We start from the raw sequence: 12,322 nt of genomic DNA, 5'->3' as shown, positions 1-12,322 counted from the left end.
GCGCCTCCCTCCCTCCCACCCTCCCTAGGAACAGGGTTTTTTTTAAAGGCTGAGTTATCTTTTGGTTGTTAGGACACAACCTATAAATTACTTTTAATTTCAGACTCTGTTTGTTTCATGTTTTGGAATTGTGTTGCTGTTGAGTGCCACTGTAATGAGCTAGCCACATTAGCTCTCTTGGTGACCGGCTAGAGTATTCTCTTGCTTTGGCAGACACTGCGTACGCGAAGAACAAACTGAATGGGAAATGGTATTACTTTGATGATAGCAGTGTGTCCCTGGCCTCCGAGGATCAAATAGTGGTGAGTAGGGCCTAATACCTGGTTCCCACTCTTACCTTTAGGGATTAGAGCTGGGAAAAGTCTTCCGGGCTAGTTGGTTATTTAGTCATCCTGCTGGGACAGTGGAAGCAAGGTGTGGTAGAGAAAGAGTTGGCTGCCATTCCTTATGGGACCCTTCCTAAATGAGATGCTCATCTCTCCTCGGGGTCTGTCACAAGGCCTTTCCCCACTCCCTGGGGAGGGTCAGCATGAGCCAGCCTCAGGTAGAAGGGTTTTCACAGTCACTTCAGTGTGTGGCTGCACAGGGCAAGACGGCGGATCCCTGAGAGTGGTGTGTTTTGAACAGAGAGAAAAGCTGTGGGGGAATGGGTGATTTTTCCAACCAGTGAATGGATGTTGCCCCTCTTGTGTTTTAGACGAAAGCAGCTTATGTGCTGTTTTACCAGCGGCGAGATGATGAGTTGTATAAGACGACTTCACTCAGTTTTCCTGGATCCTTTGATGGAGGGACGAGACCAGGCAGCTTACAGCAGGGCATGGGGGATGATGAGACTTGCAGCATGGACACCAACTGATGCTGCCTCAGTGACGCTGCACCACAGCACCGGTGCAGTCCCTCAGGAGAACACCTTTGACACTGAAGACTTGCTAGTGTTCCGTCTAAAAACCGGATGAGGAAATTCTTTCTTTTATGAGAAAAAAAAAAAAAAAGGGTTATGTTAGGAGGCTGAATTATTTTTCTTTTTATACAGGTGGTGAGAAATTTCTGTAAAACCTCGTGGAGCTGCAAAGTAGGGGTCGGGAGGGGGGGCACATAATGGAATATGTCTGATGGATTCCAGAGAACGGAGAGGAACACACTGTCATTGAGTTTGGTGTGGCCATGAAGACCTGCCACAGGCTGGTGAATGATTACTGTTCCCCCCAGTAGTCTGCCCACAGTAAATGAAGCCTCGACTAAATGATGTCATCCCCTTCTCCCTTGCTGTGCACTGAGATGGGTTTATAATACCCTAAAAATTAGCCACCAAAGCCCATTTCTGTTTCCCTTTGTGTCATCTTGGAATATCCAGCTTTCTTCTCCCTAATGAAATGAAGATGCTTGGTGTTGGGGTTTCCTGCCCCTCCGTCTCCTGTGGAACCTAGCAGTTCTGTTATGTACCCCAGCATCCTTGATGAATTGATACCCCTCTGGCACTTTTATTAGATATCACTTGGAAGTTGGTACACTAAACCGCTGGGTACTGGGTCGCGTCCAGTCGTTTCTCTCCCTGTTGGCTCGAGAATGGGAACCTTCCTGGGCTTGGGAAGGGCTCCCATTCTCGCTGCTGACTTCGGTTAGAAGTGAGATCCCCGCCCCTCCAGACGATTTTCTTTCCGCGGTCTGGCCTCCGCATGCCTGCCCGGCCGCACTCCCAGGGCCGTTGTCTTTGTCGCGGGGAGGCCTGAGACCACTGTCCCCTCCGTGCGTGGGGCCCTTGCTCCCCCTTGCGTTGGTTCAGAGAACAAGGTCATCTGGGCTTTTCTTGTCTGACCTTTGACCTGAGCCGTGGGGGTTGGGTCTGTCAGTCGCGGGCACACGCGATCGATGAGGACGTGCGCGACGACCGTTGGTAGGGGCGGTGGTGCGGGAGCGCCGGCTGCTCGGTGAGGACCCGGCTGTGGGTCTCCGCTCGGGGGCTGGCCGCTGGGTGGGGCCGGGCCGGAGCCTGCGACCGAAGGGGCTGCGGGCTGGGATGAGGGGCCCGGAGCCGGGGGAGGGGGAGTGGTTCCGGCTCCACTGCCGGTTCCTCCCTCCCGGAGAACCGCGGGCCGCACCTGACCCCACGGAGGAAAAAGCGCCGGGAGTGGGGGTTTCCCTGCTCTCCGACCCATGGTGTGGGTCAAACTTAAGGAAATTGTGGCAAATACTCCATTTGGGGGTGGTTTACAACCTCATCTGTAACATTATTTTCACGTTGCTGTGTGCATTTCCAGTGTATTGTATAATAAAGACATGGTCGCTTTTAGGGGAGATGTCTGAAAAACTGAGAAGATGCAGAAAGGAGCTGACTGCAGCCATTGACCGGGCCTTTGAAGGACTCAGTCATTCCCAGGAGTGCTCAGGCATGCAGAGGCAGGAGCTGGACGCTGCGCCGCTTTCTTTCCCCTTCCCCATGCACAGGCTCCTCTGCAGGAGGCACCCGCTGGCAGCCTGCTCCTCTGCGGCTCCTTTCTCTCCTGTCCCGTTTGCTCCTGGGAATGAGAGCCCTGCCTTTGCACCAAACCACGAACCCGTGAGTGCAAAGACACGTGCTCTATGCCCCAAAAGAAAACCTCTGACCAGCAAGGAAAACATATCGATGCATTCCTCGATTTTGGCACCTGAAAGACAGTTTTGGAGAGCGGCAGGAGATGGGGAGAACTGGAGAAAAGACAGTCTAAGGTGATTCCAATCTGAATAGTTTAATAGCTATAATTAGGGTTATCTCATATCTGAAAAAATTGTTGAAAATCCTAAATTGAATCCATAACACTACTCTTGCCTCCCCTCTGAAGCTCTAAGACTTTATTTGGAAAGTTTGTAAACGTTCTTCAGAAAGAGTGTGTGTGTGTGTGTGTGTGTGTGTGTGTGTGTGTGTGTTTGGTTTGAGGGGGTGAGGGGTCTTGGATGTCTAACCAGTCATGGAAACCACTCTGCAGTACCAAAAGGGGTAGTGAATGTTAAAGAACCTAGTTTTAAAAGTCATCTTATTTTTTGTACTGCAGAAACACGTATCTTAATTCCAGTGTTTTTTTCCCCAAACTGGGGAGAGGTGGATCAATGGCTGGGCCCTGACTTCACCCTTGCTTCTGCTCCCCTTCCTCACCCCAGAGCTTTTTAGGCTTTCCCTGGGATAAGGTCTTCCCTAGACCTTTTCTTCTCCCAGGTAGCTGCAAACTGCCTCATCCTAGGCACCTTGATTTGAAGCAAGGAGGACCATATGCGCTGAAACTTCAAGGTTCTGCCATCTTGGTTGCTCTGTAGTCAGAGACTGAAGAAGCCATTTAATCATTTCAGTTCTACAAATATTTGTGCTCATATTCACAAACATTAATGGGCATTATGATGCTTTTAGTCAACTTCACTGATTCAGTGGTTCCCAGTCATCCTCTAATCACAGCATAAATGACAATTTAAAGTACCAGTGTTTGTCTTTAAGATTATCTAACACTGAGTTCCTCTCCAGTATTTTCTTGAAAGAGGATCTAATCCCCCACCTTTTTCTTTTCACCTGGGGGCTGCAGGAAAGATATGGAGAAAGATTTGAAGGTTGAGTCAAACATGCCACTCAGCAGTTCTAGCCAAGAGGTCACAAAGGATTTGCTTGACATGATCGGTGAGTACAGAGGGCTGGTGCATCCTCTCTCTGGAAGGATAGGTTCTTCACACGGGCCCCTGAGTCAGCAAGCATCTTATAAAAAAAAAAAATCCTTATTTCTTTTCCACTGGCTTGTTAGATTTGTTTTGCTCACAGCAGAGAGCCTTCATGGAGCTGATAACCTGGGGGAGTTACACATCAGTCAAGTCATTTCATAAATGTACAGTTAGAGTGAATCCTTGGAGGCCAGGGACAGCGGCCCCTGTTGGTGGATGAGCTTAGATGTGAAGGAAACAGGACATAGGCAGAGATGGGGGTAGGGGTAGAGGAGAGTAGTCCAGCTGGCGGGGGGGCATTAATACAAGATTAGAAGAAAAGTTAGAAGCCAAAAACTCCCCTATAATTCCACCATCCACCACAAAGGCAGCCACTGTTAACACAGTGCTGTATACCCTGTCATAGATACTTTTTCTACACACACATCTGTATATTCTGTGTGTGGACTATGTTTTTTTAAAAGCTATTTTATTTTTAGCTTTTTTTTTCTCATTTTTTGGCCACGCCGCACAGCATGTGGGATCTTAGTTCCACGATCAGGGATCGAACCCGTGCTCCCTGCACTGGAAGCTCAGAGTCTTAACCGCTGGACCGCCAGGGAAGTCCCAGCAGGCAGCATTTTGATTACCCCAAAGATCCCATTTTTCTCACACTATGTCTTGTGCCCACAGGTCAGGGAGTAGTTTCTTGAGGGCTGGAACAAACACATGCATCTCTGTATCCTCCCACTTAAACCCTCCTTGGAAACCAAGGAGATGGTTGGGGCTCAATAAATACCTGAGCTAGGAAGGGGGACACCAAGCCCATGTTAGAATGTGGCAGCCTGCCAGCCCCCGGGGGCAGGAACACCGGCTTTGTAGAGTCCTCGGAAATGGCCGCCCATTTGTGGTTTTTAACTTGTGCCTGAAATGTCTTAAGAAATCTCTCACTGGAATTGTAATGCTGAATGTTTTTATTTTTAAGACCATACAGGCATCCAAACTATTGAAGAATTGGCTGGAAAACTAGAATTTGAAAATGAGTTGAACCGTGTGTGTGGTTGCTGTGAAGATTCGCCCTTCAAGGCGGACGCCTGGGCCCTGCTGGTGGATGAGAGCCCTCAGGAAGCCTCGGATGCAGACCCTGGCAGCCTCAAGCAGGCTTTCTATGATCACAGTATCGTGGAGACTGTTCTGGACTTGGAAGAGGACTACAATTTGCTGACCTCTTTTAAATACCGAATTGAGTAAGGACAGTTGACTTCAGCTTTGATTCTTTACAGCAGGAGTCTGATGTTAGGGCATCTGTGCAGGGCAGTCACAGTTGTCATCAGGGGCCACATTCTTCAGAGGCTTGGCAGAATCTGAATTACCCCAATCTTTTTAACTTCCAGTTGTGTCCCTTCTTGAGCTGAGAGCCCAGTTTGTTTGTTTGTTTAATTCTGTTGCTCTGAAGTGTTTCTTTTTTTTTTCACCTTTTTTTTTTTTAACATCTTGATTGTTTTATTGATTGATGTTCAATATACCCAGAACCCAAGGCAGGTGCAGGTCTTGGGCCTCTGCTGTGTGTCTTCATGTTCTTTTCCACGGACCCCTGAAAAAGTACGGGGGCTACAACCAGCATGGGCTTTCTGTACCCCTGGGACCAGCCCATCCCAGGCCAGCTCAGCCTGTATGGAGGAACTGGCGTCAAGATGGACCTTGGCCCCAGACCCTCTGCCATATTTGCGCATTTTGCACACAAGGCTGCCTGTCCCCTGCATGGGCCTCATGCCCTCTTCGTGTCCAGACCCTCAATCCCTCCATCCTTGCCCCTGCCCAGCTCAAAGCCCTCTGCAAAGGCCTCCTACTTGTGTCAGAGGGGCTGGTAGCATCCCTTATTAGGTTTCCTGGGCTGGAGCCAACCCTCCACCACAGCTTGAGAGAAAGGACATCATCAGAAATTATTTGGACAGATCTCTCAAAACCATGATGTTCTTTCAGGAAACCTAATAAACTGTTGGGCAAGGTATCATGCCTCCCAGAAGCTGAGTCTCGGAAGTGCCCGCCTCCTAGGCATAGGGGAGTATGGGGGTAAGGAGTCTGGTGCAAAGCTGTTGTAAGACCCAAAACTCAAACCAAGGAGCTGGGAGGAAGTCCCAGGGGCCGAGGACCCCCCACCAGTCCATATTTTAGGCTAGTGATCCAGCATAGGGCAGGCTGCAGAGCTGGCATCACCCCTTTACTACAGGTCTGGAGATTCCTCTGGGCCCCCAGGTAGAGACCTTGCATCTACTCCGTAGCTGTGTGAGACTGGGCACTTGCCTGCCCCTGAGAACTAGCCTCCGGCCACTTCATGGGACAGGCCTCCGCTGGGGGGTAGAGGGCAGGACGGGCTAACCAGAGGCTCCTTCCAAGCCACCGTACACTCACTCCCTGCAGCAGATAATAAACATCACAGATTATGGAATTGGGGTTCACTTTCTATTCCCTGAATAGGAGAGACAGGAGCAAATAAGAAGAAATGCTCACAGCTTCTTGCCTGCCCCACTCCAGGGGGAATGGGGCCATCTGGAGGGAGAGTTGTCAGGCTACTTGATATTCAAAAAACCAGGTCTCCCAACAGTGAGTTCCAAATAATATGCCTTGATGTGGATACTCTCCCACAGAGGATGTGGGGCTTAATCCTCATCTCCCCCAACCCCTGCCTGTCACCACCCCTTGAGGGTGAGCTGAACTTAGTGACTCGCTTCCAAGGAATAGAGCTGGGAAAGGGAAAGATAGTAGATTACATGGAGAAGCCTGGCAGACACCACTTAACCAAGTGATGAAGATGAGCACCACTTGTGCTGTCCTGTGCACGTCACCCACCGCTGACAGGATGCGATGAGAAGGGTGCTTTGTTTCCATGGTATTCCTACCAAAACCTCCCAGCCCCAATCTAATTGTGAGACAAACATCAGATGAACCCAGTTTGGGGGATATTCTACAGGATACCTGGCCAGTACTCAAGACTGTCAAGGTCATTAAAAACAAGGAAAGACTCAAAATCTGTCACAGAGCAGCGGACACTGAGGAGACACAATGACTAAATGCAGTGCGGTGTCCTGGATTGTGTCCTGGAACAGAGAGAGGACATTAATGGAAAAACGGATCAAATCTAAATACAGGCTCAAGTTTAGTTAATATGGTTATTAGTTTCTTAGTTTTGACAAGTATGCCACAGTTATGCAAGATGTTAACATTAAGAGAAGCTGAGTGAAGGATATATTTGAACTTATTGTCTTTGCAACTTTCCTGTAAATCTGAATTTATTGCAAAATTTAAGATGTATTTATTTGTTTTAAAAATGCAGTTGATCCCAAGTTTGTGAAATGTGTGTATGAGCACAAATGCAGAAAATTGTTATGGAGGAACAAGGAGGGTTCAGGTCTTTTTCTTGTCTGTATTTTAAAATTTATCTGCAGCTGACATGTGTCACTTCTGTAGAAAAAAGAAATTAGAGTTGTTTTTTAAAACCCTCATCTTCAACCAGCCATGGGCATCCCTCACCAGAAACCTGCCCAGAGGTGACCTTCACAGTTTACAGGAACTGGTGCAGGTCCAGGGCCTGCCAGGGGGTGCTCAGCAGGACCCTGACAAGGGGGTCGCCCTTCCCTGTGGGTGCTGGACCCTCAGGGCCAGAAACTCTGGGTCTCACAGAGCTGTTTCTCAGCACTCAGTGCTGGGAATGGGGATCTAGCCCTAACCCTGCAAGACTGAAATGAGAGGATTTTTCTTCTGCCTGCAGCAGAGACTGTGGCCCTTGGGAATGAGGGCGGAGCCTGGGGTAGAGGTGGGGAAGGAGGGAGGGGTCAGGTTTTCCCTGGTTGGATAGACAAATATACCTCTGTTTTAGCAAAGCCTTTATGTGAAAATTCAGATTTACCAAAAGGGCTAATTCATCCTGGAATCCTTAAATGAGGAGCTTTTCCTCACTGTAGAAACACAGCTATTTAGTAAAGCAGGTGAGCCCTGAGCCTCTGGCATGCCAGTCCCAGAGTAGCTGGTGTGGCCATGTGGTCATTTCCCTGGTGACACCCACTCTTGTCTCTGCATCCCTGGCTCCCCAAGGTGCCCAAAGGACACTTTCCTGCCTTTGTCATCTGCTTCAGGGTGGCGGGCAGATGTGTGCTCCTCTGCACAGAGCAGGGGTTTGAGGAGTTAGTCTCTAGGGATTTAGCTGGAGGAATAAAAGGAGCCTGGAACATTTTTTGCCTAGAACATTTATTTTAATAAACTTGGGACCAAAGATTTATTGGGGAGACATTGATGTTTGAGAAACTAAAAATGTTTTACGTCATTCGGTTCTCTCCCCCACAGTTCATCTTGGAAAGCCAAACAATCCCTGAATTGTTTCCGTGGAAACACCAAACTGCAATTTGGATTAGCAGAATCAAAATAGAAACAAGGCAGCTTCAAGAATAAATAGGAGCTTTGGAACCTGCTAGTCACCAACTGCCAGTTCAAGCTACAGCACAAGGCATGTGAGAAGCTGGGCCCATCCAGTTCTATAAGGAGGGGTTTCCAGGTCCCCTGGCTACATGCTGCCGGGTCAATGCCAAAGTCACTCGAAACCAGCTCTGTCTGCATACTGGTAGACTTGTAACAATACTTAATGTAGGAGCTGGTCTGTAGAAGCTAGGAGAGGCTGGGGGTCTGGAGGGAAAGTGGGGGGAAGAAGGGACAGGAAAAAGGAGAGATGAGTGAATGCCGAGTGAAGTTCCAGCAAGGAGCAGAGGCCACAGCTGAGGCCTGAGAGTACAGCAACAGTTCTTTCAAGAGGACAATTCAAGGGATTTCCCCAGTGGTCCAGTGGTTGGGACTCCGAGCTTCTACTGCAGGGGGCGCGGGTTTGATCCCTGGTCAGGGATCTAAGATCCCACATGCCACGCAGTGTGGCAAAAAAAAAAAAAGACAATTCAAGGGTGGCCAAGGGCTGGAAACAGTGACCCTATCCTCAGCCCCATCTGTATTGCAATGTTCCTCACATTCCTGTCTAGCAACACAGGTCTAGACTGGAGTCTGAATTCTTGCCAGGTAAGCTCTGGGGGCACTTGTGGTCAGTAAGCGCCTGCTTCTGTGTAGCTCCAGCCAGCACAATCAGGCACGCAAGCCTACCTTCTCATCTCTGAGTCTCAGGGTTCCCTCCCCCTACCTCCTGCTCCCCTCAGCAGGGGAATGGGGGAGGCATCTCCTGGCCCCCCTGCCCTGGCTCCTTGGCATTCTCCTGGACTCTGCACTTCCAATCCCAGGGAAGACTCCAAGGGGGTCAGGAGACAAGGAGGAGGGAGATAGATAACCTGGGGGACCTTTGCCCCTCACCTTTGCACCCAGGAATGTGCTGATAGGGCAGCAACACCATCCTGCCACTGGAGGAGTTGTGAGCTATTAATGATCAAAGAAATTGATGAAAAGGATTTGCAAAAGAGGCCAATCTCCCTCCTCCCTCTAACTGAGGCACAAGACGTTTAACATGGCAGTGAAGGCCAGTGAACTAGGCAAGCAAACCAGGGAGGCCACTGCACCTGATTATGGGCAGTTATTGGAAAGGCTGTCATCTAGAGACAATCTGAGACTGGTAATTTGCTTTCTCCCTGGAGTATGTGGGAGAACATTAATATTTTAGGTTCCAGCTAAATATTTATAGAGGGAACAAAGTTTTACTCAGGAAATCTGTTTGACAGTGGATTCCAGCCCTAGTGGGGAGGACTTTCCGTGCTAGGCCAGCTGGAAAATGGCTGATTTGATGAAGAGTTTTGGCCTAAGGCCTGGCATGAAAAACAATTGCAGAACTACGTTCAGCTCTTGTAGGAAACCACTATCTTTTTTGAGGGCTAAAAGTCTGTTGTTTTCTGGGCACTTTGGATGGGAGCTGGCCTGGGAGAGAGGAATGGGCATCTTATAGGAGATACGTCATCAGGACCCCTTTGAAACGTCTGAGACAAAGAAGGGAAGTTGCAAAGGGATATCAGGGAGACCCAACTTTCAGGACAGGCTGCTAGGAGCTGTTTGAAAGATAAGCAAGAAATCCCTGCTCTCAGTAAGTATTTATCAAGTGTCTACTAGTGCCAGACACTCTCCTGGATGCTGAGGATACAGTAGGGACGAGGCAGATGCTGCTCTTGCTTCTGGAGTTTATATTCTACTGTGCAATGTGGGCAAACACAAAAATACTGATATATCATTTCAGATGGAACTGTATGAGAGAAATTAGGGTAAGGGAATGGGCAGTGAGTAGGGTGAGCCCCTTCAGAAGAGGAGAGGTCAGGAAAAGGCCTCTCTGTAGGTGACATTTAAATTGATACTTGAATATTAAGACAATTAGGTGCTGCAAGTGGCTTTACTTCCATCCTCAGACTGTAACTGGAGTTGTATAGAGGGAGGAGCCCCTAGGTGGGCCCTAGGCCGGTAAGACCTCCCACCACATCCACCCCGTGTGGCTACATACATCTCTATCAGCATCCAAAGAGCCAAAAATGTTGCGTGCTCCAGGGACGTGCCTGGGCTGTGTCATGCTCACCAAATTTGGCAGGAACACAATAGTTTAAAAAAAAAAAAAAAAGCCTTAGGAATAAAATAAGAAACAGAATATCCTTTCTGATGATTTCCAGAGACAGGCAGCATAATTTTAATTAACCCAGCCTTGTTAGGCGTTAAATTTACTGCTCATTCTACAAAAACACCCAGCTCATGTAACACTGAGTCACTCTGATCTTTGACTTTAAACAAAATTAAATACTTTTTTTTTTTTTTTTTGCGGTACGCGGGCCTCTCACTGCTGTGGCCTCTCCTGTTGCAGAGCACAGGCTCCGGACGCGCAGGCTCAGCGGCTATGGCTCACGGGCCCAGCCGCTCTGCGGCATGTGGGATCTTCCCAGACTGGGGCACGAACCCATGTCCCCTGCATCGGCAGGCGAACTCTCAACCACTGCGCCACCAGGGAAGCCCCAAAATGAAATACTTTTGAAGAAATACAGGATTTCATAACTCACAGCAGAATCAAAGAACAGAGGGTCCTGCTTTGGCATTTCAAAGTTGGACAAGACCCTTCAATGAGAAGGCCACAGTCATAAATACTGGTGGAGTTCTCTCAACAGGGTCTCAACTGTGAAGTAAAATGACTAAACCTTTCAACTTAGAGTAATAAAACATTTCCAAATACAGATCCCTCTGATCTACAAGCCTCATGCTAACTGCTCCACAGTCACCTGTAGTCAGTTTGGGAAGGGCTGGGCTGCTTCCTCCAGTGCCGTCCTTGCACAGGCAGAGAAAACCAGCAGGGAAGGCAGTGGAGGCTGGCAGAGGGCAGGGTGAACAGATATCCAGTGAGACCCACAGGGAGAGTAGAGGCCAGGGCACCCTAAGGCAGAGCCCAAGTCTGTACTTCCTAGGCCTTGAAGAGAGAGGGCTGCTGCCATTGCCTGTGGCTGTAGACTGCAGGACGCCCTTGGTCTGGAAATGAGAGTGAAAGCACCTTAGGCTGGTTCCTGGTAGCCCTGCTGAAGGTGTCACAGGCAAATTAAACTCTCCCAGATTTTTGTGGGATACATAACCCTGAAAATAAAGAATATAAAAATGAGAAATCAGGAACCATTACTTTCTATAATGGCCCACACAGAAGCCCCATTTTCAGGAATTCCCTGGCGTTCCAGTGTGTAGGACTCAGCACTTTCACTGCCGTGGCCCAGTTTCAATCCCTGGCCAGGGAACTAAGATCCCCTGCAAGCTGTGTGGCACGGCCAAAAAAAAAAAAGCCCCATTTTCAACCCTGTACTGGCTTGATAATAGGCAAATTCTGGAAGCTGTCCATCCATGAGGATTTTTACTTTCATAAAAAAAAGAAAAATCAGGGCTTCCCTGGTGGCGCAGTGGTTAAGAATCCGCCTGCCAATACAGGGGACACGGGTTCGAGCCCTGGTCCGGGAAGATCCCACATGCCATGGAGCAACTCAGCCCGTGCACCACAACTACTGAGCCTGCGCTCTAGAGCCCACGAGCCACAACTACTGAAGCCCAAGTGCCTAGAGAAGCCACCGCAATAAGAAGCCCGTGCACCGCAACGAAGACCCAACACAGCCAAAAATAAATAAATAAAATTTTAAAAAAAAGAAAAGAAAAATCAGTTTGAGTAGGGTGTGGTTTATTCAAAATCATCTTAGGAGAAGCGTAAGGAATAAAAAGATGGTACACACCTTAAAAGTTTTATCTTTATTTTTTGATTTTTTTGTATTACAAAAGAAGTACATATATATTGCAAAAATTCAAAAACTTCAACAAGATATAATTGGAAAGCCAAAGTCTCATATAAGCGCACTGCTCTCCAGAAATGGTACGGGGCCCACAGCCACTCTCATTAGCTTTAAAAGAGTGGTTGAAAACAGGACAGGGGAAAACAGCTAGAAAGAAAGATGGAACCGTGTGCCTGTGAAGAGTGTGGTTCCCGGCATTTGGTGCATGTCACCTCTCTTTTCTTGGTGGCTTTATATTTCTCTGTTCACAGGAAGTCTGACTTTGTGTGTGCCCTATAATATTTCCACTGACCAAAAAATGCAGATGCTCTCGCAGCAAAACTGGATACAAATAATAATTTAAAAAAATCCTGAGGCCCAGAAAGATATTGGTCATGTGAAGGAAATGTTTGAAG

General features: G+C 48.3%; 2 protein-coding genes across 6 annotated transcripts in view; both read left to right on the top strand.

The window, feature by feature from the left end:
- Positions 1-1,243, top strand: part of USP4 (ubiquitin specific peptidase 4) — a 48,370-nt gene extending 47,127 nt beyond the window's left edge. For all 5 annotated transcript variants that reach the window (XM_067754388.1, XM_067754387.1, XM_067754389.1 and 2 more), the window contains 2 exons: positions 214-302; positions 698-1,243. In XM_067754388.1, coding sequence (XP_067610489.1) covers positions 214-302; positions 698-856 — 248 coding nt within the window. In that variant the 3' untranslated portion in view covers positions 857-1,243. The remainder of the gene's footprint in view (positions 1-213; positions 303-697) is intronic.
- Positions 1,244-1,396: 153 nt separating this feature from the next.
- On the top strand, positions 1,397-7,931 carry C10H3orf62 (chromosome 10 C3orf62 homolog). Its single transcript, XM_067754405.1, has 3 exons — positions 1,397-2,706; positions 3,549-3,640; positions 4,643-7,931. Exons 1-3 carry the CDS (start codon positions 2,018-2,020, stop codon positions 4,906-4,908), a joined length of 1,047 nt encoding a protein of 348 aa, XP_067610506.1. The 5' UTR covers positions 1,397-2,017; the 3' UTR covers positions 4,909-7,931.
- The last annotated feature ends 4,391 nt before the right edge of the window (positions 7,932-12,322 follow it).

This window comes from Pseudorca crassidens, chromosome 10, assembly GCF_039906515.1.
Source record: "Pseudorca crassidens isolate mPseCra1 chromosome 10, mPseCra1.hap1, whole genome shotgun sequence".
NCBI classification, from domain to species: domain Eukaryota; kingdom Metazoa; phylum Chordata; class Mammalia; order Artiodactyla; family Delphinidae; genus Pseudorca; species Pseudorca crassidens.
This window is presented reverse-complemented; position numbering and strand designations above follow the sequence as displayed.

Coding starts and splice junctions, on each gene's coding strand:
- C10H3orf62 (XM_067754405.1), top strand. CDS start 2,018: ATGAGGGGCCCGGAGCCGGGGGAGGGGGAGTGGTTCCGGCTCCACTGC. Junction 2,707..3,548: donor TGGAGAAAAGACAGTCTAAG/GTGATTCCAATC, acceptor TGGGGGCTGCAG/GAAAGATATGGAGAAAGATT. Junction 3,641..4,642: donor GGATTTGCTTGACATGATCG/GTGAGTACAGAG, acceptor TTTATTTTTAAG/ACCATACAGGCATCCAAACT.